This window comes from Lagenorhynchus albirostris, chromosome 15 (assembly GCF_949774975.1).
Source record: "Lagenorhynchus albirostris chromosome 15, mLagAlb1.1, whole genome shotgun sequence".
NCBI lineage: Eukaryota > Metazoa > Chordata > Mammalia > Artiodactyla > Delphinidae > Lagenorhynchus > Lagenorhynchus albirostris.
In genome coordinates this window covers 23,609,284-23,634,845 of record NC_083109.1, presented here as the reverse complement: position 1 = coordinate 23,634,845, position 25,562 = coordinate 23,609,284, and the positions used below count along the sequence as shown (strand labels likewise).

The 25,562-nt window shown below is 50.9% G+C and overlaps 2 protein-coding genes and 1 pseudogene across 8 annotated transcripts in view; 1 reads left to right on the top strand and 2 right to left on the bottom strand.

The window, feature by feature from the left end:
• LOC132505696 (fer-1-like protein 4) overlaps nt 1–7,821 on the bottom strand; it is a 48,302-nt pseudogene extending 40,481 nt beyond the window's left edge.
• A 2,627-nt stretch (nt 7,822–10,448) lies between these two features.
• Nucleotides 10,449–14,739, top strand: SPAG4 (sperm associated antigen 4). Its single transcript, XM_060124552.1, has 12 exons — nt 10,449–10,758; nt 11,259–11,360; nt 11,703–11,769; nt 11,954–12,015; nt 12,267–12,310; nt 12,644–12,669; nt 12,772–12,880; nt 13,146–13,221; nt 13,349–13,464; nt 13,799–13,966; nt 14,404–14,493; nt 14,581–14,739. Exons 1-12 carry the CDS (start codon nt 10,449–10,451, stop codon nt 14,728–14,730), a joined length of 1,320 nt encoding a protein of 439 aa, XP_059980535.1. The 3' UTR covers nt 14,731–14,739.
• Nucleotides 14,740–16,146: 1,407 nt separating this feature from the next.
• The window catches only part of LOC132506103 (RNA-binding protein 12), a 38,503-nt gene continuing 29,087 nt past the window's right edge, over nt 16,147–25,562 (bottom strand). For all 7 annotated transcript variants that reach the window (XM_060124551.1, XM_060124545.1, XM_060124547.1 and 4 more), the window contains 15 exons: nt 25,105–25,233; nt 24,827–25,006; nt 24,599–24,673; nt 24,429–24,500; nt 24,210–24,290; nt 23,951–24,040; nt 23,743–23,829; nt 23,525–23,611; nt 23,372–23,431; nt 23,159–23,292; nt 22,999–23,053; nt 22,707–22,758; nt 18,449–18,582; nt 18,069–18,305; nt 16,147–17,857 (listed from right to left, as the gene is read on the bottom strand). In XM_060124551.1, the coding sequence (XP_059980534.1) occupies nt 17,717–17,857; nt 18,069–18,305; nt 18,449–18,582; nt 22,707–22,758; nt 22,999–23,053; nt 23,159–23,292; nt 23,372–23,431; nt 23,525–23,611; nt 23,743–23,829; nt 23,951–24,040; nt 24,210–24,290; nt 24,429–24,500; nt 24,599–24,673; nt 24,827–25,006; nt 25,105–25,233 (1,614 nt within the window). In that variant the 3' untranslated portion in view covers nt 16,147–17,716. The remainder of the gene's footprint in view (nt 17,858–18,068; nt 18,306–18,448; nt 18,583–22,706; nt 22,759–22,998; nt 23,054–23,158; nt 23,293–23,371; nt 23,432–23,524; nt 23,612–23,742; nt 23,830–23,950; nt 24,041–24,209; nt 24,291–24,428; nt 24,501–24,598; nt 24,674–24,826; nt 25,007–25,104; nt 25,234–25,562) is intronic.

The window sequence follows — 25,562 nt, the reverse complement described above, 5'->3', positions numbered from 1 at the left end:
AAAGTTAACATGTCCAGGGACTTCCCTGGTGGCTCAGTGGTTAAGAATCCACCTGTCAGTGCAGGGGACATGGGTTCGAGCCCTGGTCCGGGCAGATCCCACATGCCGCAGAAGAACTAAGCCCATACACCACAACTACGGAGCCTGTGCTCTAGAGTCCGTGAGCCACAACTACTGAGCCTGAGTGCCATAACTACTGAAGCCCGTGTGCCTAGAGCCCGTGCTCTGCAGCAAGAGAAGCCACCCAATGAGAAGCCCGGGAACCGCAATAAAGAGTAGCCTCCGCTTGCCGCGACTAGAGAAAAGCCCGCACGCAGCAACAAAGACCCAAGGCAGCCAAAAATAAAAATAAATTAAAAAAAAAAAAAGTTAACATGTCCAAAAGGGGCTTCTGATATCCCCTCCACTCCCATCAGAACTTCTCCTTCTCTTGTTTTCCATAGCTCAGTAAATAGCACCATCTACATAGCTGTGCAAGTCAAAATCTTGGGAGTCATTCATGACTCTCCTCTGCACATTTTCCTCCTCCCCTAAGCCTATTCATTAGCCAGTCCTGAGGTGTCACTTCCAAAGTCTCTACTGCTCTTGAATTCATTCCCGTCACCCTGTATCCACTGCAACCACCCTAGATTCATTTCATCATTATTGGTCACCTGAATTATTACAATGCCCTCTATAGTACTCTCTCTGCTTCCTCTCATATCATCCCTCCCACACTGATCCTTTTTAAGGATAAATTAGAGCATATCCCTTCTCTTTTCAAAATGTTCAGTGGCTCCTCATTTCACTCAAAGAAGAAGCCAAGGCCGCTACAATGGCCTATGTGACTCCCACATGCCTCTCCCCACTATCATCCTCCTTTCCCCCCACACCCTCCAGCCTCAGCTACTCTGTTCACTCTGCTGCACTCACACTGGTCCCTTGCTCTTCCTCAAACACACCAGGCATGCTTCACCTCAGGGCCTTTGCACATGCTGTCCTTGCTGCCTGGAACACCCTTACAGACATGGCTTGCTCCTTCATCTTCTTAATGTCAACATCACCATGGCCTCCCCTTGCCATCTTTTCTAAAATTGCAATGTCTCTCTGAAATACTTCCTTGCTTTATTTTCTCCCTAACACTATCCTTATCATACTTCTTATATTTCTGCCTTGTTGTTTACATGTTTATTATCTGTGTCTCCATTCAGCCTCCACCCCCACAAGAATGTAAGTTCCAGAAATCTTTGTGGACAAGAATGCTTATTCACTGTTATTCTTGTGCCTAAAACAGTGTCTGGCATAGTCAGTCTTATAAATATTAGTGAGTAAATGGATAAACAACCCTTTTGAGAAGAGGATCAGAAAAACACTGAAGTGCCTGGAGCAGGTTATGGAATCCAGGGCAGTGAAGGTCAAAGATGGAAGTGACTAGAACAAATATATGTGGTTACAGTAATGACCTGGTAACTAGGGACCAGTTGGTGCTGCAGGAGAGAAAGTGGACAATTGCAGAGCTAATTCTTCCAGTAGGTGAGAGGAGATGAAATCAGGATCACAGCTGTGGCTTTGGGAGGAGGTCACCTCCTCTGCTGTAGCAGGAAAAGAAGGAGAGCAGATGGTTGCAGAAGCTGGCAAGGCAGTAGACTGGATGGAGGAAGATGAGGCTTCTATTTTCTCCATGAATTAGGAAAGGAAGCCATTAGCTGGAAGGAGTGTGGAGGACCAGAGCAGGGGAATCTGAGGAGAGGGGGAAATGCATAAGCCTATAGGAGCTCGGCAAAGGGAGTTTATTGGAGGGGAGTGGCCTAACCCCCAATAATTTCTATCAAGTTCCCTCAACAATCATCTCCTCATTCTTCTGTACAGTGCTGAGCAAACGCAGTTTCCAGAGCCCTTGGGTCCAGACAGCCATCATGAGTTTCCCTCACCCTGGAGCTGGCAGCAAGGAGGGGGAGGCTTTCAGCTCACCTGCTCCCAGCCACCAGCCCTTCCAGTGCCTGCTTCAGCCGTGAGCAGGTCCCGGAAGTGGGGCTGCGCTGCAGACTCTCAACCTCCTGCAGCCCCCGGTCCTGCGGCACCAGGTGAGAAGGTCAGACTCCGACCTCTTTTACACCACACCCTCATCCCGAGGCCCCGCCCACTCACAACTGCACCTCTTGGCCCCACCCTTTGACTCCAACTTGTTCTCTGTTCAGTTTTTCAAGCCCTTTGCTGGCTCCGCACCTTTCTAAGCGGAGCTAGGTTGCGAGGATGGGGTTTGCAGTCGGGGGCGGGACCCAGGGCAGAGAGGGCCCAGGCAGAGGCTGCACGCGTCGGCCAGATGCGCTCACCCGCCCCGCCCGGATGCGAGATCTGCCTCAGGTCCAGTAAGTGCGTGGCGAGGGCCACATCGACCAGGGGCGCGTCGTCCCGTAGCTGCAGACGAAGGCGGCGCATCAGCGGCGGCAAGAGCTCCACGAAGCTCAGCTGCTCGTTCCACTCGGGCGCCGTCGCCTCGCCGCGCAACGACGTCTCGCCCTGAGCGCGGCGGCGAAGACAGGCGGAGAGGGGTTAGCGCCGATCAGGGCCTAGGCCTCCGCCGAGTGAGGACGGGAGGGACTTACCTGCTGCCCCAGGAAAGACACCCGCACATAGGGGTCCATGAGGACGCGCTGGTCGTGCAGGGCGCGGGCCAGGCTGCCCAGCAGACCGGGGCGCAGCGCCGGAAGCCCCTCGGCGCGGTACACACGCACTCGCGGCCGCGCCCGCGGCCTCTCCGCTGCCACCCGACGCGGCAGCAGCAGGTTCCTAAGGGAGCCGGGCGCTGAGGGTCCCAGAAGCCCGAGGCTCGGCCCCTCCCCGTCTCCGCATCCCAGAGGCCACGCCCCGTCCTAGTCTCCCCTCCCCATCTCACCCCAGCTCACTTCTCGATGTCCGAACTGTGGCCATGGCCCGGGGGTGGCAGCGGAGGGGCCAAGGCCCCGCGCGCCCTCACGGACAAAGTGACCTTGACGAAACTTTTGGTCCCGGCGCATGTATCCCGGGAGTCGTGCAGAGAAGCCCATTTCTGATAGAAGTGGCCATATGGGGACGGAGGAGCAGACCAGGGGTCAGGGGAGACCGGTGGGATGCGCAGGGTGGTCGTGGGGCTGCGATCCGAGTGCTGGACAACGGCCGGGGTTCAAGTCCAGCTCAGGAAAGAGGAGCGGCAGTGCGTGGAGGTCAGACGTCGGAAGAGATTGCTGTCTCACAAGTTAGTACACTGGGCTCAGGGCCCAGAGGTTCAGCTTCCCTTGTCCGTGCAGAGGAGTCTCAGTGAGGGGAGGGTTCAGTACCTGGCTGGTCGAAGATAATGCCCAGGTCCATTCTGAAGGTGCCTATCCGGGTGGCCATAAAGGGGAGGGTCTACGAATGGAAAGCCTGGGGAAAGGTGGCGTTAGTCCTGGAGCTTCGGCATCTCCCCTTCTCTGACGGAAACCTCTCACCCCTACCCGCCTCACCGTGATCTCCAGCAGCAAGTCCTGGAGGTGAAGCCGGGTCTCATGAAATTCAAACAAGAACTACTGGGTTGAAGTGGGGAAGCGAGAGAAGTGAGAGAAGGTTATACGTGAAGGGTTCACGCCAGGTGGTCCCTGCCTCTGGCAAAGAGAACGCTCTCCTTCCCCACCCTACCTCACCACCACCGCCCGCAACTCGGAGACCACACCTCTTTGCAACCTTTCCCGCAAAGAGCCCTTAGCTTCAGGCCCGCCAATAGGCTCGCTTCCACCTAGGCTACGCCCCCTCCACACAGTTCTTATCCTGGGTCCCGCCCATTCCCTCAGGCTCCCCCTTCTTTGGTTGCACCCACTTCGTTGAAGAAGGGGCAATTTGTCCCGCGCTGCGTGGCGGTCACTCGGCGTTGCTCCCCAACGCGCATGGCCACGTAGGGATTAATGTTGACTCCCACCAGCTTCCGGGCCTCGAGCACCGTGACCCCCACCTAAAGGATGGGGAAGGAGGAGAAAAGGAAGCTAAGCCGGCCTCGGTATGAGGGAAGAACGGGTGTGGAGGGCGGGTGGTATTCCCCAAGGGTTCAGGCCTGGAGGGGGAGCGGTACCTGGAAGTCCTGGGCCCTGGATACCTGGAAGGGATCCCCGCGGGCCAGGCCCCGAGCTCGGCTGCGGAGAGGCTTACAGTCAGCTCTCACTTCACTTCCTCCCCTCCACCCCGCCATCCACACACACACCCTTGCTTGGCGCTGGAGATAAGATCTCTCCCTCTGAAGATTCTGAGTCCTTCTAGCCTTATCTTGCCTCCATCTCAGTCCTACACTCAGAATTTGACTCATTCCTGGAGCCCAAAAACCATGCATTCATTCAACAAAGATTGAATGAGCACCTTCTATGTACCAACACTGTTCTAGGCACTGGAACACTGCAGTGAACAAAGGAGGCAACATTCCTTGCCCTCAACAGGATTTCATCACTTTCATGGGTTCCAGAGGCCATGTGTGAGCCAGTGTAACTGTGTGTGAATGTAGCAGTGTCTATGCCTAGGAATGAATGACCCTTGACCCCAGGATATCCACTCCCCCACCCATACCCTGAGACCATGTGTTTGTGAGGGTGGACAGGCACAGGCCTGCATGTATGAGTGAGTGAGGTTGACACACTGCTAGGCTATGGGAGCAGGTGCTCAGTGGGTACAAGTTACCTCTTGAGGGGGCTGAACGCGACGCCAGAAAGCTCCACATCAGGCTTGTCCTCCAGCTCCAGCTCCAGCTTGTTGTCCTCATCGCCCTGCGGCCCAATGCCATAGCCTGCGGCCCAATGCCACTGCCCACTGCTCCAGCTGGGCCTCCGCAGGCCTCACAGGAAAGGCCGTCAAGGAACATGTCTTGGACTTACCACCCATCTCTGGGCACCCATCTCTGACTTCCCTGACTCTAGGACCCACCCCTGCCCCTTGGTCTGACCCCTAACCTGGGAAACCTCTAGTTCCAGAATTGACCCCTGATTCTAGGACTGAGTTCTCACCCTGGAATTGGTCCAGTACTGATCCCAGACCCAGGGACTGACCCCACATCACTGGCTCCCAATCCCAAGACTGACCCTGTAATCCCAGGTCATCCCCACATACTCACTCCAGCTCCTGGAAGCCCACATTGGGAATGATCAGCTCTGAGCTGGGAGAAGGAGAAATGACAGGAGAGGGCCATGCCTGACTACAGAGCTACAACCTGGGCAGCACGGGTCCAAGGGTCACCATATCCAGCAGATCCACAGTGGAATTGGGTACCACTTCTCTCTTACCAAGGCCTGCCTGGGCCTTGGTTAGGTGGGTGGGAGGGTTACCTGTCCTGAATGGGTGCTCCAAAGTCCTCTTCTGCCCAGGCTCCAGTTTCACTCTCTGGGGGCTGGTACTTCAGGTCAAGTTCCACCTGGACCTAAAACCAGATACACAGTAGGCCTTGGACCCCTCAAACTACCCTGATGCTAAGAAAAGCCCAAAGACAATGTCTTTTATTCCACCTATAAACAGAGACCCTCCTGGCCTGCATCTCTGATGACTTGTGGTTCCTCTATGATCATTAATAATAGTGAGTACTCATAAGCTATCAAGGGTTTCCCTGGTGGCGCAGTGGTTGAGACTTTGCCTGCTGATGCAGGGGACACGGGTTCGTGCCCCGCTCCGGGAAGATCCCACGTGCCGCGAAGCGGCTGGGCCCGTGAGCCATGGCCGCTGAGCCTGCGTGTCTGGAGCCTGTGCTCCGCAACGGGAGAGGCCCACGTACCACACACAAACACATAAAAAAAAATAAGCTATCAAGAGCTTACCTGATGCAAGTAACCTCTTTAAGGGGGCCAACACAATTCCAAAATTCTCTCATCGCTCTTGGAAATCCATTAGTGTGGCCTTCACAGCTCTGCGTGATCTGGCCCCTGCCAACATTTCCAGTCCCATCCCTTATGGGGTCTGCTCCTGCCCTGCACCCTGGTTATGCTCTCTCAGGGCACTGGGCTTTTGCATATGCTGGTTCTTCCGCCTGCAACATTCTCTCCTCCCACTTATTTATCACCTATCGTATTCTTCAATTCCAAGCTCAAACATTACTTCCTCAGGGAACCTTTACTGAACCCCAAATAGGTCACATCCCTCTGTTATACATTCTCCCAGGCCCCTACCAGCTCTTTTGTAACACCAATCGGTGTCAATTTTACATTTATTTGTGTGAATATTTGTTTAATGTTTGCCTCTCTCTTCAGGTACGGAGCTCTAAGAGGGCAAGTCCTTATCTGGTTTTGTTCACCACTCAATCGTCATTGCTCAGCACTGCACTTGGCTTATAATCAGAGCTCAGCGAATGACAACAGACTGAATGAAAAGCTAGACATTTTGTACAACTCCACATAAGGTAAGTGAGGAAACAACCTAGAGAAGCTGAATAACTTGTCCAAGTTCTCAGCTGGGAAGTGGTGGACTTGAGATTTGAACCCAGGTTCATTTCTACCAGGCTGTACTGCCCCTCCATGAAACACCAGGAAAATCTAGCCAGGTTCATCTTCGTCCCCTACAGGAGCTGCGCCTGGTACAGGGTCAGGGAGCAGCACGGAGCTCCTTATCTTCCCTTGCCACACAACTCTGGCCCTCAGAGCTGAACCCGAATCTTGGCCTGGGGGCTGTAATGAAAGGCGCCCTGGCTCAGGGGCCTTGTTACCACTCCTGTCTGGGTCTGGGTTTTCCCCCCGGAGAAACGGAACCCTCTATCTAGAGGGACTCTCAGGCTTGCGGGTGGCAGGCTGGGGGCTGACGGAACTCACTGGGGACACGCGCAGATTCTCATCCACTAGGGCCTCCTGCAGCACCAAATGCCCTGCAGTCTGTAGCTGCTGCAGGGATATCACCAGCATCCCCAGAGACCTGGGGGTGTGGCATGAAGCAGAAGAATGACCCAGGAGAATGGTCGCAAGCCACCCTCTACCCCTACTTGCATCCTTGGCTCCCCAGGCCTGCTCACCTGGGGCTGAACACATGGCTGCAGTTGACCACCTGTACAGACAGTCACTCCCCAGCCAGTGGAGCCTCATAGTGTGGCCAACGGAACAGCTGGGAAGTGGAGGAACCTTGTGACACCCAATGCTGGGCTGACACTGACCCCTAATCCAGAGTCTGAAATAGGAGCCAACCCTAAAAACTGAGAGCTAACTCTATGACTGATCTCCTAAACCTGGAACCAACCCTCCCAAACTAGGGCTGATCTGGGGCTAACTACCAATCAAGAACTAATCCCCCCCAGTCTTGATTCTGACTTGCCCAAACTGAGTCTAACCTCTTTAGCCGGAAATCAACCCCACCTCCTGAGACTATACCTCCCAAAGCCAGGAATAAACCTCCCAAACCAAGGATGGACTCGTATGGGGCACAGATCAGCCTCTCCCCATCCAGAATCCAACCCCACTGACCTCACCGATATCTGCTTCTTGACCACAGTGAATTCTCCTTGTTTTCTGGATAAAACCTGCTCAGAATTGAATCTAGTCATTTATCAGCTCCTCCCCACGCACACAAAAAAATCATCCCTCCATTCACTCTTGGCCCAGGGTCTAATCCCCCTGGACTCACCCTTAAAGAGACATAGAAGATAGGGAGGGAGGGAAGCAGAGAGTTGGAGACATTGGACTTGGGGAGAAAGGGGACAGGCTGTAGAGATGCCTAGGGATGGGGTGGGGGGCCTGGGGAATGGAGGAACTGGAGCTTTCCAGTTCCAAAAATTCTCAGAGCACCCCTGCAAACCTCACCTCGAAAGCTGAGCCTCACCCGTAGGTCATGGGTGCCCGGCAGCCCTGTCAGTCACCGCACACACACGGTCAGAGCCATTGTCCCAGGGCCAATGGCTCTGCCTCTGCCTGCTTGCCCTCCTGCCCACCTGCCCACCCACCTGAATCGCCTCTGACTCACTGGACTCACCCAGCAGGTTCAGCAATCCCTGCCCTTTAGTCAAACACAAAATCAGCAGGCCTGGGGGTCACGGGTAGGGAGGAAGTGGGAAGACAGAGAGATAGGGGTAAGGTCCCTGTGGTCAGTTCAGTCCTCCCTGCCTGCACCAGCTTCAGCCTCCTTCCTGCCTCCTTGTAGGGTGGGAGCTGAGACAGGGTGGGGATGGAGGCAAGGGGAGAGGGCCAGACCCCAGGCTGGTCTCTGCTAGCCTGTGAGGACTCAAGGACATGGGACCTCATGTTGTTCCTTGTTCACTTCACTGTCCTCAATGCCCAGCTCAGGGTCTGGCACATTGCAAACCCTCAAAACACGGCCCGAATGGATGTATTAATAAATGAATCCCCTAGCTCCCAGCATTAGCATGGAGGCACTCAACACATTTATTGAATTAATGAGTGACTGAATGTGTGTCCCTAGCTTGTACATAGCAGGTGTTCAAAACACTTCTTAACCAAAAGCTAGAGGTCCTTCACTTGGGGTTTACTGGTGGTTTACTGGTGAGTACTGAACTCCAGGGCAGGATTTTGGAATTCTAATCTTTGGTCTCAGGAAAATCCTTTCCGCTCTCTGGACCTATTTGCCTAGCTGTGTAATATGCACAGGATGAACTGCACTGCTTTTCAAAGTATGGTCCCTAATCAGGATCACACATGTGGTTGTTAAAAATGCACATTTTGGGCTTCCCTGGTGGCACAATGGTTAAGAATCCGCCTGCCAATGCAGGGGACGTGGGTTCGAGCCCTGGTCTGGGAAGATCCCACATGCCGCAGAGCAACTAAGTCCGTGTGCCACGACTACTGAACCTGTGCTCTAGAGCCCGTGAGCCACAACTACTGAGCCCACGTGCCACAACTAATGAAGCCCGCGCGCCTAGAGCTCGTGCTCCGCAACGAGAGAAGCCACCGCAATGAGAGGCCTGCGCACCGCAATGAAGAGTAGCCCCCGCTCGCTGCAACTAGAAAAAAGAAAGCCCGCGTGCAGCAACAAAGACCCAACGCAGCCAAAAATAAATAATTAATTTTAAAAAAAATGCACATTCTGGGACTTCCCTGGTGGTCCAGTGGTAAAGAATCCACCTTACAATGCAGGGGACGTGGGTTCGATGCCTGGTCGGGGAACTAAGATCCCACATGCCTCCGGGCAATTAAGCCCACATGCCACAGCTACTGAGTTCGTGAGCCTCAACTAGAGAAGAGAAAACCCTCGTACCACAACTAGAGGGGAGCCCGCGCACCGCAAGAAAGAGCCTGTATGCCACAACCGAGACCTGACACATCCAAAAATAAATAAAATATATAAATAATAAATAAATCTTTAAAAAAATATACATGAAAATTCCTGCGCCCACTCTAGAAATGCTAAAGTAATATCTCAAGGTGTGCCTGGGAACCTGAATTTCTATAAGCTGCACTGGTACTATCCTGTTACACAGCAGGAGTTTGGGAACATCTGGTCGCTTGGCTGTGATCATGTGTGATTCCTCATTCCCTTCTAGGTGACTCAGATGATCTGAGTGTGGGTATGGAGATTGGTGGGTACTGAATTCTCACCCCACAGACCCCTGGTGAATATGGGTCTGAGAGGAAACCACAGATCCCTGAGGTCAGAGTTCTCTGGCCTAATGACTAGGATGAGAGGAGGGGCCTGAAGGGTTGTAGAGCAAAAGAGACTAAGAAACTAAAAAGACTTTATTGAGAAGTGCTGTGGGTGATCCCTTGCTCCTTAACATTTATTCATTCACAGATATTTGAGCACCTACTACATGCTAGGCCTATCTAGGCGCTGGAGGATACAGTAGTGAACAAAACAAAAATCCCTGCCTTCATAAAGTTTACTGCTGTACTGGGAGTAACAGGTTATGGAAAGAGAGGAAGAAAGGAAAGAAAGAAAGAAAGAAAGAAAGAAAGAAAGAAAGAAAGAAAGAAAGAAAGAAAGAAAGAAAGAAAGAAAGAAAGAAAGAAAGAAAGAAAGAAAGAAAGAAAGAAAGAGAAAGAAAGGAAGGAAGGGAGGAAGGGAAGGAAGGAAGGAAGGAAGGCAGGAAGGAAGGAAGGGAAGGAAGGAAGGAAGGAAGAAAGAAAGAAAGAAAGAAAAAGAAAACACATAGCATGTCAGTAATAAGTGCTAAGGAGAAAAACAAAGCAGGAAGGGGGACAGAAATTCTTTTACGCAGAGTGCAGTTTTGGACGGGGTGTTCTGGGAAGTGCTGTGATGTCACTGCTTGCTTTAACCTGGGAAAGAATAAGAGAGACTGCCAAGGCTCCCCAGTGACGTCACGACTAGCTCTGTGACTCCACACCAGAGCGTTCGGCGGAGACCCTGGTCTCCTCTATGAAGTCAGCAGCCAGGCCCAGATATAGGGGAGAGGGTTGGGTCAGGCCGCCGGGCACGCTGGCTGCACGCAGAGTCCTTGGGGTACCGGCGGCGCGCACCTGCTGAGGGAGGGCCGAGGGCCTTGGCGGCTCAGGCGGTGATTCTGGCGTCCGTGAGGGGGGCAGCCCGGGGTCAGGATGCAGCGAAGACCCCGCCCGGGCTCTGCCGCGTTCCCGCACAAGCACACGCCCAACTTCTACAGCGACAACAGCAACAGCTCTATGAGCATCACCTCGGGGGAAAGCTGCGGGCACTGGTCAGCTGGGCCGGAGCCCGGGGAGCCCGAGGGCAGAAGAGGCCGGGGCTCTAGCTGCGGTGAGCCCGCCATGAGCGCTGGAGTGCCCGGAAGAACCACAAAGGCTGAAAGCTCTCGGCTGAAGCCGGCGCCTCGGAGCCACAGTGGGCCGACCGCCTCTGGCGCGGCAACCGTGAGGGGCGGGGCCTCGGGTGCGGGCGGGGTCGAAACCGGGGGAGAGGAGGGGCCTAAGGGGTGGGGCTTGGCGCGGAAGCGGGATAAAACTATCTGGGCGCCTCCTAAGGGGCGGGACCTGTAGGGTGAAAACAGGAGGTACTAGATAAGATGCCCCAAAGGGGGGCCTCAGTGTGGTGGACTGTCCTGGGGAGGGGCGGGGAAAGTCCTGTGATTGGGCACCACTGAGGAGGCGCGGCCTCGGTGTTAGCATGAGTTGGCTACCAGGGAAATGGGGCCGTATCAAGACCTAAGGCTGGGGGCGGGGCCACCGTTTGGGAGGTGGGACCACGTCTAGACTGAGCTTTCTGGGCGCGGGGGCGTCAGAGTGCTGCGAGAGACCCGGGATGGGGCTGCATTGGGACCAAAGCCCCTGAGGCTGCTCTACTTCTGGGCTGGGGAACCTGCGGCCAGGTGCCGGGGAAACAGCGGGCCTGCGGTGCGCAAGGCCTCAATGGAGCCCCTTGGGCTCCCGCAGAACCGGCTGGCTCTCCCGGTGTCCCTGAGGAGCAGCTCGACCTCTCGACTCTGGATCCGAGGCAGGAGATACCTCCCCCGCGAGTGTCCAAGAGCTTCCTGAGTACGGGCCAGGCCAGCCCAGATCCCCTCTGACCCTCTGGCCCCCCTCTCCGAATTCCATTTCTCACCTCTGGGGCCCTGGTTTCAGTTCTGAGCCCCCAGCCCGTGTCTGATTCTCCAGCTCTTTCTCTGAGCCCGATCCATCTTCCCTGAGAATGAGAATCCAAATCATTCTCCTCGCCCGCATCTAATTCTCCTAGCCCACACCGCTGTTCCTGAGTCCCTATCCCCGAGCCCCCTTCCTAAGCCCCTTCTGAACCTCGAACACCACGCTCTGTGAGCCCCTCACCTCTCCCCCTCCCTAAGCCTAGTCCCTTCTCTGAGCCCCCTCTCTTCTCCTCAGGCCCACTCTTCCAGGTGCTGAGCGTGTTGTTATCCCTGGTAGGAGGTGTGCTGGTCAGTGTGTACAGGTCAGAGGGAGGGAAAGGGGAGCCCCAGGGGCTGCTCCTTGAGGGGGTGGGGAGCAGGGCCAGACCCGGCTGCGGCTTGAGCCGATTCACACCTGTGTTCACAGGAGCTGGGTCTAGGACACTGGGGTGGGGTCCGTGGGGTTCGCTAGGGTATCGGGGCCTCAGCCTCCCTCCGGTTCTTTAGGGAGGTCTGTTCCGTCCGCTTCCTGCTCACGGCTGTGTCACTGCTGAGCCTCTTTCTGGCAGGTGAGAGGGCGGTGAATTCCCTAGGCCCTAGCCCTGGCTGCTTTGGAGGCAAACGTGGTACATTTTCTCCTGTACCCTTCAGCCCACTCAGTCTCTTCAGAGGCTCACAGCTCCTCACAGTCCCCTTCAGAGCCTTCTAGTCCCCCCCTCAGACTCAGCCCCTTCAAGCCTCTTCTCTCCCCACTGTCCCCTTTATGCCAGGGAAACCCTCTCCCTTCTCTTCCCCTGAGACCAGCCCCCTCTTTCTCCAGCACTCTGGTGGGGACTCCGGTACCTGGCCCCTCCTTTGGAGAATGTGAGTCGGGGAGACTGTCCCGGGGTGGGTAGTTGGCAGGCTGTGAACCTGCAGGTTGTGTGGAGTCCCCTGGGCCGCTGGGAGCAGGGCAGTGCTGGAAGCTATAACCCTAAGGAAAGGCTGGATATAAACAGGAGATTTCTGAAGGATTGTGCCCAGAGGTGCTTGAGGGTCTGTCTCTGAGAGGTCCTGGAAGGGCAGGGCAGGGGGGCAGGGGTTGGCAGTCCTCAGAAGCAAGGCCCTTTGAGTCTGGCCTCCCACACTGAGGTGGGAACAGAGGTGGGTGGGAGCTCAGCAGCACTGTATTTTGTCCCTCCCTCCTCCCTCCAACAGGAACCTAAGGAGATACTGACTCTAAGGTGAGAGAGAGCACCTGGGGTGGGGAGTTGGGGGCCTCAAAGGTGCTGAAGTGTCCAGGGGGACAGGGAGCCAACTGCACCGTGCCAACCTTCTGTCTGCAGCGAATACCACGAGCGCGTGCGCTCCCAGGAGCAGCAGCTGCAGCAGCTCCGGGCTGAGCTGGTTAAACTCCACAAGGAGGTGTCCAGCGTTCGCGCAGCCAACAGCGAGGTGAGCCCCGCAGACTCATCCTGTTCTCAGAACCAGGTCCAGGAGCTCGGGCCCCAGGAGCCTGGCCCCGTGGCTCTGCCCATTGCACAGTCCCGGCCCACCTTGCAGCTCTGCTCCCTGAGTCCTGAGCCTTAAGGCCCTGCCTAGAGCCCCGCCTTTGGAATTTCTCCCGGGGCCCACAAAGTCTATCCCCAGAGAACTCTGCCCCACTATAAAAGCTGCCCGCAAGCCCCGCCCCTCCAGGCCCCGCCCTCTCTCTTTTCAGAGAGTGGCCAAACTCGTATTCCAGAGGCTGAGTGAGGACTTTGTGCGGAAACCCGACTATGCGCTGAGCTCTGTGGGTAAGACTCAGAGACACAGGCAGAACTATGGACATGAGCGGCTCCAGGAGACCAACCTCAAACAGACCCTGCCCCAGCTGTCAGTCAGGCCTAGGAGCCCCTGAGTGGTTGCTTCTCCCTGCTCCAGGAGCCTCCATCGACCTAGAAAAGACGTCCCCCGACTACGAGGATGCGAACACTGCCTACTTCTGGAATCGCTTCAGCTTCTGGAACTATGCGCGACCGCCCACGGTTATCCTGGAGGTGGGCCTGGAACCTAGATCCCTGAACGGGACCTGGGGCGGGACTCTGGGAAAAGGACCCCCGCAGCTCCCCTGGGGTGGGACCTGACTGAACTGAGGGCGTGGCGCCAGGCGGAGCCCTGCTGGGCAGAAGTCCTGGAGGCAGGGCCTGGCTTGTTTGGGGTGAGGCTCTGGGTGAGGCCGAGAACAACGTGATACTGAAGAGACCTGGCCCTACTAGGTACTGGGGCCCTGGGCAGACACCGGGCTGGGGTTGGAGGACTGGGCGGGGCCCATGATGGGGTCAACCTGTCCTGTGGTTCTGATGGGCTGTGTGTCTGTCTGCCCGCCTGCAGCCAGATGTGTTCCCTGGGAATTGCTGGGCTTTTGAGGGCGACCAGGGCCAGGTGGTGATCCAGTTGCCGGGTCGTGTGCAGCTGAGCGACATCACTCTGCAGCATCCACCGCCCAGCGTGGCACACACCCGGGGAGCCAAGAGCGCCCCGCGTGACTTCGCAGTCTATGTAAGTGGGGCTGAGGCCAAGGAGGTGGGGGATTTTTGCCTAGAGAGCACAAGGCAGTCATGAAAACTGAGACTACTGAGTCTTTGCTCGCTCATCCATAAAATGGAGATACTACCACTTGCCTCTCAAGGCTGCTGCAGGTTATAATTATAACCATATTCAAATATTAGTTATGGTTTATTGAGTGCTTACTCTGTGCAGAGTACTTTACATGGATTATATATCCTTGCATCCACACAACAACCTATGAAGTGCAAGTGGTCGAACTAAAATTTGCAACTTGATTTCTTTGAGCCCACATTCCACACTATACTATCCTAACACCAAAAAATAAATGAGAATATGCATACAGATACTGAACAGAGTTGGTGCTAAACAGTTACTCTCCCTCCTCCACCTGTGCCTCACTGTTCCTCCACTCATTCTTCACTTACTAGGGCCTCCAGGTTGATGATGAGACTGAAGTTTTCTTGGGGAAATTCACCTTCGATGTGGAGAAATCTGAGATTCAGACTTTCCACCTAGAGGTATGTTTGTCTCACAGTGAAGGAATATTGGGGAGGAAGGCAGTCCTTGGGAGACCAGGCCTTGGCATGATCCATTTGTCTCCCCAGAATGACCCCCCAGCTGCCTTTCCCAAGGTGAAGATCCAGATTCTAAGCAACTGGGGCCACCCCCATTTCACATGCTTGTATCGAGTCCGAGCCCATGGCATTCAAACCTCAGAGGGGGCAGGGGACAGTGCCACAGGGGGGGCCCATTAAACATGCTGATTGTTGGAGTAGAGTGGAGGTCTATGCTGAAAGAAGCTGGATCAGTGCTGGGAGGGCTATTGCGGGAAGAGGGGTGTGTGGCGCTCTAGTTGCCTTTGGTATATAAACATGGTTGGGGGGTCTACCAAAACGCCCTCTTTGAGGGCGCAGCAGTAGATGATGTTTATGGAGTGTTTACCATGTGCACAAGACAGTACTCTGGACGTTATATGCCTTACCCTAACTAATCTTCACAGCCACAGAGGCGGAAGCCACTCAGGTCAGGAAAGTTGCTCAAGGTCACACAGCTAACGAAGAGCTCAAACACAGCAGGACCCCAAGCCTACCACCCTCTTGCAGAGCTGCCAGTCAGCATGAAGCCATGCTTGTGCACCTCAATTCTCACCCCAACTCTTGCTAGGTGCAGGTGGAGGAGGAACTACCCCTTCAGGTAAAAACTAGGGAGACTTGAGAACCTCTAGGAAGCATCTGAGTCAGAGTTGATGCAGGCCTGGTCACCTTTACTCAGGTTGTCTTTACTGGGACCTGAGTGCACGACTATGCTAGGCACAGTACAGGTGGTCTAGTATTTACCAGTCCCTGCCCTCAAGGACCCTGATAGGGGAGAGACGATGCTCCAGAAAAATGGGAGAATTCATTGATCCAAGAACTCTTCACTCTAAGGGTCAAAAGTAGAATGGGAGGGAAAAAGAGGGAGGAGACGGACATTAAAGGGTTAATGAGTTCTGCCCAGGCCAAGAGGAGAAAAGGAAAACAAGTGTGAACAAAGAAACATGCAACATCTTGACTATTAGGATCCTTTGTAGTGTGTTCATGTTTTGGAAGAATATATAGACTATTAACAGTGGTTACACCTCTAGAAAGTGGAATGCATGAGTATGTGGGGGGAGTGGAACATGCATCCATCTGTTTAAATTTTGGGGTTATTACTCTTAAAGCCTAAGGTTTTCTAACTAATGAACTAATACAGCTTTTCTAGAGGGCAACTTCATAGTAAGTACCAAAAGCCTTAAATTTTTTTTGCAGTACGCAGGCCTCTCACTGCTGTGGCCTCTCCCGTTGCGGAGCACAGGCTCTGGACGCGCAGGCTCAGCAGCCATGGCTCACGGGCCCAGCCGCTCCGCGGCATGTGGGATCTTCCCAGACCGGGGCACGAACCTGTGTCCCCTGCATCGGCAGGCGGACTCTCAACCACTGCGCCAGCAGGGAAGCCCCAAGCCTTAAATTTTTTTATACTTTTTAATCACTGCAATTCCACTTCTAAGCATGGATCCAAAGGATACCTAGGTATAATCTAAGTTAATACTTTAAGGATGTCCATCCTACTGTTGTTCATGAAGGAAAAAACTGGAAATAGTATCTAAGAAGACAAAGTACACTACAAAAATAATATGGAGACAATAGCAATGGTAATATAAGGGAATGTTTAATGTCATGAAAAGTAAATAATGATATATGGATAATTTCTTAAAAAGCAAGTTAGGTTGGTATACATAAAAATTTTTAATTTCCATATCCGAAGAGTTACATAGACCAAAAGATACTATAACTGAAAAGACAATAGCCTTGGAGGAAATATTTTCAACATGTATTAATAACTGAATAACTGTAACAGAATAAGGGCTATAAGGACAACAACAACAATCTATAAAAAGGCTGTTCAGAAGAAATACAATCGACAAATAAACATATAAAATGATACCTAGCCTTCATAAATAAATTCAAAGTAAAAATGAGATTTTTTTTGCCTGTCAGATTAACAAAATGGGTAAAAAATTGTTATGAAAGGCAATTTATAATATCTATTAAAATGTTAAATATTCTTATCTTTTGAGCATTTTCACTTGTAGGAATAAATCCTTCAGAAACATTCCTGTAAATGCACAGATAAATGTAGAAGGATATTCCTTACAGCACTGTTTGTTATAACAGAAGAAAACTAGAAGGGACCCAAATCTTGATAAATTAGGGATTGGCTAAATTAGCTATAGTACACTCATACACAGAGTAATACACAAGCATTAGAAAAAATGAGGTCAGCAGTAAGTTCTAATGGATAAAATACCCAAAATATAATAAAAACAAAGTGCAAACAGTATAATATCTATTTAGGGAAAAATCTGTCAGACCTAGAAAATACACCCTGCTCCATAATCTATTTTATACAATATTTATATTTGAAATAATTTTGTACTAACTAGCACACATTTTAAAAACATTTAAAGCATACTAAAATAGTATGTATGGTATGATCCCAATTTTGTAAAACAAAAAAACATGTATCACTAAAAATATGCATAAAGTATTAAAAAATATGCACCAAATATTTTATTGGGACATAGGAGTTTGGGTGATATTTATTTTTTCCTAAAATGAATATATTTATTTTCTAGTAAGAAAAAAATTAGCTATTAAAAAATTTAGGCTTATAGCCCATTTTTAGGACTAGAACCACCACTGCTCCATCCCTCCAGGAAGTCTAGCATAGCTCCTGCTCCATCTTAAAACTCACCCCTCCCCTAGCACTTTCCACCTTGTCTGTGTTCACAGCTCAGCTCTGCTCTGAGGCAGGGCAGGCTAGGTGTTTGGCTTACATTCAGTCTTTGCATTTTCAAAAACAGAGTCAGTGTCTCTAGATATGTGACCAGGAATACCCAATTTCTTTGAGTGGGGCTATTATATCAGATGAATCCTTCACTCAACAATCTCTAAGGTCAACAAATAAGCTCAGAGAGGAGAAGTAAATGTGGCTAATAGCAGATTCCCACCCAGAAACACAGAGTGGTAGCAAAGTGTGGTCTTCATTGATCTTTATTGAATGAGAGGCTCCAGGGACAAGCAGGTGAGATCAAGAGTGGCTATAGCAAGTATAAAAGTAAGCATAAAAGTATAAAACATACAAAAGTATAAAACAGGGTTGGGGGACCTTAGGAACACAGGACTGAGGACTGGCCACAGTCTACCCCTCCAAGGGAATCTAGGCCTGAGGGACCTGTGCAGGGCCCGTGGCTGCAGGTGGAAGTGCTTTGAGTGGGGCCCAACCTTGGGCCTTGAAGTAGGAGACCAGTTGCGTGGGTACTTCTGCAAGTACAGTCTGCGCCAGTGCCTCTCGAGGGGCCTGCCAAGGAGAAGAGGGGCAGGTTCAGTGATGACCCATGACAGCTTCCCCAGGTCTACATTTCATACCCCAGAAAGGATACAAAATCCAACACCCAACCCTGCCCCAGGCTCAGATAAAAGGGTAGGTATCCCCACTCACATCAGGGAGAGGTGGAAGACTAAACTCCACCTCTCGGTGGACAAACTCCACCGAGCTTGTCCCTACTCACATTCTGGAAGCGGCGGTAGGGCACAAACTGCACTATGTCACGAGCAGCTGCCTCCCCGGAGCGTGTACGCAGGGGTCCACCATCAGCATCCAGCTGCTCCATGGCCTCGAAGTCAGCGCCACCCACACCCACGATGATCACTGACATGGGCAGGAAGGAGGCACGAACCACAGCCTCACGTGTGGCCTCCACATCTGTCACAGCACCATCGGTCAGCAGCAACAGCACGAAGTATTGCTAAGGGCAAGTTCGTTCATATACTGAGGCAGACCCTCTAAACATTCCAGCCACATATTCCCACACTGACAAGAAGCCTCCTGTTACAAGGGAGGCCCTGACCAAGTCCCCTCTCCCCACCCACTACCTCCCATGACCCTCACCGAGGCCGTCCTCTGATGTGCAGCCTGGGCTGCAAACCTAGCCACATGGTTGATGATGGGTGCAAAGTTGGTGGGGCCATAGAGCCGAACTTGGGGCAGGGCCTGGCGGTAAGCATCCACAATGCCCTGGATGCCTAGAGAAGAAAGGCAAAGAATACTGTAAAATACTGGGCCTGTCAGGGTTCAGCTAGTCCTGACATCACTCTATACTGGCCAAGGAGATTTAGGAACCTGGGTGCATTTCATTCAATTATCCCTGTAACCCACAGTTCTACCCACATCATCCCACATCATTGGGTAGAACATCAGTTCTACCCAATCATCCCTGTAACCCACAGTAAACCCAGATTAGGGGGAATCCCCTGAACAAATCTAGGAGTGCTGAGAGCATCAGATTATAACCCACTTAATAAAATAATGAATTATAACCCATTTAATAACATAAGAATCCACAGAGATATTAAATAATGGGAGAGAAGAAAACGTTCTTCCTTAATAAATGTAGAAGGAGAAATTATAGAATCATTTGACAATCAGAGATAACTGATTCAGGCAAGGATCATCAATGGATTCTAAAACTAGAGGGTAAAAACTGATGAGTGATTGGATATTTATACAGCCTCAAAGTATCCTCCCAAAGGATACTTATTAATTAAAAGGGAAAAAAAACAGACTCACACACCTATGGTCAATTACCTTTGATAAAGGAGGCAAGAATATACAATGGAGAAAAGACAGTCTCTTCAGTAAGTGCTGTTGGGAAAGCTGGACGGCCGCGTGCAAACCAGTGAAGTTAGAACACTCCCTCACACCATACACAAAAATAAACTCAAAATGGCTAAAGACTTAAATATAAGACAGGACACCATAAAACTCCTAAAAGAGAACATAGGCAAAACATCCTCTGACATAAATTGTACCAATGTTTTCTTAGGTCGGTCTCCCAAGGAAATAGAAATAAAAGCAAAAATAAACAAATGGGACCTAATCAAACTTACAAGCTTCTGTACAGCAAAGGAAACCGTAAACAAAATGAAAAGACAACCTACAGACTGCGAGAAAATATTTGGAAATGATACGACCGACAAGGGATTAATCTCTAAAATATACAAACAGCTCACACAACTCAGTAACAAAAAAAACAACCCAATCGAAAAATGGGCAAAAGACCTAAACAGACACTTCTTTAAAGAAGACATACAGGGACTTCTCTGGTGGCACAGTGGTTAAGAATCCGCCTACCGGGCTTCCCTGGTGGCGCAGTGGTTGAGAGTACCCCTGCCGACGCAGGGGACACGGGTTCGTGCCCCAGTCCGGGAAGATCGCACATGCCGCGGAGCGGCTGGGCCCGTGAGCTGTGGCCGCTGAGCCTGCGCTCCGCAACAGGAGAGGCCACAACAGTGAGAGGCCCACGTACCACAAAAAAAAAAAAAAAAAAAAAAGAATCCGCCTACTTATGCAGGGGACACGGTTCAAGCCCTGGTCTGGGAAGATCCCACATGCCATGAAGCAACTAAGCCCATGCACCACAACTACTGAGCCTGTGCTCTAGAGCCCACGAGCCACAACTAATGAAGCCTGCATGCCTAGAGCCCGTGCTCCACAACAATAGAAGCCACCGCAATGAGAAGCCCGTGCACCACAACGAAGAGTAGCCCCTGCTTGCCACAACTAGAGAAAGCCCACATGCAGCAATGAAGACCCAATGCAGCCAAAAATAGATACATTAAAAAAAAAAAAGACATACAGATGGCCAATAGGCACATGAAAAGATGCTCAACATTGCTAATTATTAGAGAAATGCACGGAATTCCCTGGTGGTCCAGTGGTTAGGACTCTGTGCTTCCACTGCAGGGGGCATGGGTTTGATCCCTGGTCGGGGAACTAAGATCCCGCATGCCACGTGGCACGGCCAAAAAATAAAAATAAATTAATTAAAAATGATTAAAAATTAGAATTAAAAAAAAGACGTCACACACACACACACACACACACACACACACACACACACACAGTGGAATACTACTCAGCCATAAAAAGGAGTGAAATATTGCCATTTGCATCAACATGGATGGACCTAGAGATTATCACACTAAGTCAGTCAGAAAGAGAAAGACGAATACCATATAATACCACTCATATGTGGAATCTAAAATATGATACAGGGACTTCCCTGGTGGTTCAGTGGTTAAGACTGAGCTCCCAATGCACGGGGCCCGGGTTCAATCCCTGGTCAGGGAACTAGATCCCACATGCATGCCGCAACTATGAGTTCGCAGGCCACAACTAATGAGCCTGGTGGCCTCAATTAAGGAGCCCACGAGCTGCAACTAAGGAGCCCGCCTACCGCAACTAAGACCCAGCGCAACCAAATAAATAAAAAGTGAAATATTTTAAAATATGATACAAATGAACTTGTGTACAAAACAGAAACAGACTCACAGACATAGAAAACAAATTTATGGTTAACAAAGGGGAAAGGGGATAGGGGAGGGATCAATTAGGAGTTTGGGATTAGCCAATACAAATTACTATACATAAAATAGATAAACAACAAGGTCCTACTGTGTAACACAGGGAACTATATTCAATATCCTGTAATAAGCCATAATGGAAAAGAATATGAGAAAGATATATATGTGTGTGTGTGTATATAAACTGTATTTATATATATAAACTGAATCACTTTGCTGTACACTGGAAACTAACACAACATTGTAAATCAACTATACTTCATAAAAAGAATTTTTTTTAATTACATATAAAGAAAAAAACAGCAGTGGTTGAGAGTCCGCCTGCCGATGCAGGGGATACGGGTTCATGCCCCGGTCCGGGAAGATCCCACATGCTGCGAAGCGGCTGCGCCCGTGAGCCATGGCCGCTGAGCCTGCGCGTCCGGAGCCTGTTGCTCCGCAATGGGAGAGGCCACACAGTGAGAGGCCTGCGTACCGCAAAAAAAAAAAAGAAAAAAACAGACTTGTATAGTAGAGAAACCTGGTAGACTCTACCTTAACCAAGTGATCGAAGTTAATATGACTTGTAAGAGGATAAATCAACATCATGTGCCTCCTGAATACACAGCATGGCTTCTGCGGTATTCCCGCCAAAAATGCATAATTTGAATCTAATTATGAGGAAATATCAGGTAAACCCAAACTGAAGGACATTCTACAAATGATCTGGCCTTTAACCTTAAAAAATGTCAATATCATGAAAGACATGAAGAACTCTGGAAGACAACTGAATGAAACGTGTGATCCAAGATTTTCTTTTGCTATAAAAGAGGACAACTGGAAAATTTTGAATAAATTTTATAGATTGAGTAATAGTATTGTATTGATGTTAATTTCCTGATTTTGAGAATTGCACTGTGGTTATGTAAGAGAATGTCTTTGATTTTAGGGAACACTGAAGTATTCAGGGATAAAGGGCCATGCAGATGATGATGAGTGCAAAGTTGATGGGGCCATGGAGGCAAACTTGGGGCAGGGATTATTCACCACAGTTCTCAAACATTTCTGGAAAAAAAATGTATATATATATAGAGAGAGAGAGAGGAGGAAGAGAGAAAATCTGAGTGAGAGAATGACACAGCAAATGTGGTAAAATGTCCATGTCTGAGGAATCTGGATGAAGGTAAACAACAGCCCCTGTGACCCAGGCCCTGACCCCGGATCCCCAGTGACCTGAATCCCTGTAATTATTCTTGCAACTTTTCTCTAAGTCTGAACCATGTCAAAAATAAAAACCCAGGTCAGATCAGGTCAGGTCAAGTTTTCCACTTCAGCTTGTAGCTCTTGTGTGGGTGCTAGGGAAACACTGGGTTTGGCCCTCTCTAGACAAAAGAGTGTGGGGCAAAAAGTACCATGAATAGAGCTGCAGGGAGGCACCAAGGCTTCCACTGATGCCCTGTGAGCTTCTAGGCAAAGATAATAATGATAATATAATAGCTCTCATAGTTTAGAGAACACTTAGTATATGCCAGGCTTACTGCTTCAAACTTTATATGCATCTTCTTAAATACTCAATATCCTATAATATTTAGTCTTATTATGAAGCCAAAGCACACAAAAGCTAAGCAACTGGCCCCAAGTCATATGATTAGCAAGTGGCAGGATGAAGATTTGACTCCAGAGGCCTAGCTCTAAAATCCACTCCTCTGGCCAATGGAGTCAGGTGTCTATCTCCCCACCCCCATTCTCCCTTGCCTCTCTAGATATGGACAGATATACCTTACACTGGAGGATCGGGGACTTACCTGCACAGTAGGGGTTATTAGGGTTGAAGTTCAAGGCAAATTCATGGGAGACCTGAGGGCAAGAAAAAAATGAGGTTCTTTCCCCATGACCACTTTTGTGCTAAGAAAAAGGGCATTATGGTATGTACCAAGCAACATACAGGAGGTATTTAGTCCTGAGCATTTGTTATATACATGCCTGTAAGGATACATCCCTGCAACTCCGGGATGCCAAGCAGCAAGTTTACCACATCCCCCAAAATCAGGACCCTGAAACTAAAAACAGGAGTAGGGGAGGGGAAAAAACACTCACCTGCCAGTCAGGGGGTACCTGGGCCCCAAATCCAAATGCTGGGAACAGCTTGTCCCTGTGGGAAGACAGTGAATGGGGGAAGAAGCAGTGAGAGGACCATGAGTCCAGAGGCTAAAGCATCTGCAGGAAGTGGGGACGGGCAAGAGACAAAGTTACTTACGAATCATAGTCCTGAACCACACTGCCCACACTCCACAGTGCTGTCAGGTACTCATTGACCCCTGTTGGGCTCAGGTAGTGCAGGGAATCAGGTGAGGAAGGGTCTCCATTGGAGCCCGTGAAGTCCACACCCACCTGGGAGAAGAAGAGGAGGGGAGCTGAAGGCCACCTTGCACCCTGGATCTGTTCTCCTGCCCCTGATGAAGCAACTTACAGTGAAGTTGATTTGACAGCCTCCCATCACATAGTCCAAGAATGAATATTCTGTTTCTACCTGTAGATGAAACCATGGTCATAGCTGGAGTGAAGGGGTTGGGGTCACGGAGCTTAGAAGTCAGAGACTGGGTCACATGGGCTATTGTCTCACCTGACAAATCTTGACACAGATAGTTCCAGAGTTCTTGTAGCTTTTCTTTTTCTGCTGTTTCTCAAGGTGGATGCATTCAAACTCAGCCTGGTAAGGAAAGAAAAATTAGAGTAGGAAACTTCTAGAGCATTAGCTAGGATTGGAGCTGCCCTGCCCTCCCTCTCTTCCTGGAGCTGTAGCCCCTAGGCCCACCTCAATACCCCTGAGCCAGCACTCACTGGGACTGCTTGCAGCTGGGCCAAGCTGGTGTGGAAGGTACCAATGAGGTCATGTGAACCATCACTGTCATAATCTGAGCATCGCACCTAGGAGGGAAGGTGTGTGTGTGTGTGTATATAAAGACCAGGAGGCAAGTGGCAGGTGAGAATAAATCCCTCCCCAGGCTCTCTGCCCCTGCTCAGTCCACTCAGGAGGCAAGCTCCTCACCTGGATGGGTGTGTTGGGGTCTCCCCCACAGAAATGTTGAAGGGGAACAGAGAAGCGCTTCCAAGTAGGGTTCAGGTTGTTCTTGATGACCTGAAGGTGGAGGGCAAGGCCTCTAGTGAGCTCTGCGTTGGCATGTGGGGAGCTGCCATTCTTCTTACCCATATGCAGACTCTTTAGCCCTGTGCTCCAAACCCTGGTAATCACAAGCCCCAGGAGATTCTCTTCTACCCCATCATACCCAATCCCAGGGGTCTCACACCTCAGATCTGTATGCCAGGTGCCATTTCCCATCACCCTGATGGAAAAACTCCAAGAACGGATCCGATTTTCCCAGGAAGTCCTGTCAATATCACAGAGACCGCAGTTTAGACTCAGGCACCTGACAACCACTATGAAAGACCTTCCCACCCTTCCCCTTCCAACACACCATCCCTGTCCGCTTAATTCTTGAACTCCCAAGACCTCCTTCCACACACACCTTCTTATCTAGGTTTCTGGCCTCCACCTCCATGGTCACTACACGACTATCCTTTAGCTCCTGAGCTGAGACCTAGGTAGGGGAAGAAGCAGGAGACTGTACCATCTCATGAATTCCTCATGGATATAAGTACACAACCACCCACAAACCCCAGCAGAGTTCCTCCTTACCGTGATGGTCCCTCGCCCAGCAGGTTTTCCAGGCTTCAGCATCAAGGGTAGAGTTAGTATCCGACTGGACACAATCTGGGGCAGAGCAGGGGTGGGTGGGGTACCAAGGTCTCAGACAAGGCTAGGTCCTGTTTGACCCCAACCTCCAAGTTCCAAGCAGTCTGGTTTATCTGACAGTGCTCTTACTTAACCTGTGTCTGAAGGATTCTAATCCCTGGCTCTGCATACCTGTCCTAGGGAACACTCAGCCCCTCCTAGGAAGTCATCATCCCCCAGCTCAGGCGTCTTGTTGTCTATGTCATAGATGCCAAATCGGAGCTTTTGGACTGTTTCAAAGTGGTACTCAAGCTGCAGAGTCTTGGAGAACTCAGGGCTCGAACAGTTCCGTATTCGCTCAGTCCGGCCAAGCTGTGGGCAGAAGCCAATAAGCATCACAGTCATGCACCTTCCAACCCAAAAGAGTCCTAGCCTCCCTCCACAACTTTATCCCCCATAGTCCTTCTTACCTCAGCCCATTTGCCCCCTCCCACATCCTGTAAAAGGACGCAGAGTGGGTCAGACTTGGAGCTGATGTCCTTGTCAATGAGGTGGTCACATGAAATGGACAGCTGAACCAAGGTCACGCAGTGGGCCATCTGGGGGGAAAAAAGACCTGAATCAAGCACCTTCCTCACCCCTCCCTGACTGCAGGTCCCAACTTGTAAAGTCAGCTGGCTTCAACCAGGCAGGGCTGAGCCTGTGTCTACCCCCATGACACCCAAGGAAGAGAAGGCCCTATAGCTTCCATATTCCTCCAATCCCCCTGGGTAAGCTCAATGGGATGGGAGATGGTGGTTACAACCAACCCTGGTCCAAGAATATGATGAGAAGATGCAGAAAAAGTGTACTGGCCTCCAACAACAACTTTGACCCCAAACTAGTCCTCAGCCCAAAACTGGTCCCAATCCTAATAATATTCCCCAGA

Bases quoted from the DNA above. Each gene is read 5' to 3' on its own strand.
- SPAG4 (XM_060124552.1), top strand. From the start codon at position 10,449: ATGCAGCGAAGACCCCGCCCGGGCTCTGCCGCGTTCCCGCACAAGCAC. The intron at 10,759-11,258 runs GTGCGGGCGGGG...GGGCTCCCGCAG, and splicing joins CGTGAGGGGCGGGGCCTCGG to AACCGGCTGGCTCTCCCGGT. The intron at 11,361-11,702 runs GTACGGGCCAGG...TCTTCTCCTCAG, and splicing joins AGTGTCCAAGAGCTTCCTGA to GCCCACTCTTCCAGGTGCTG.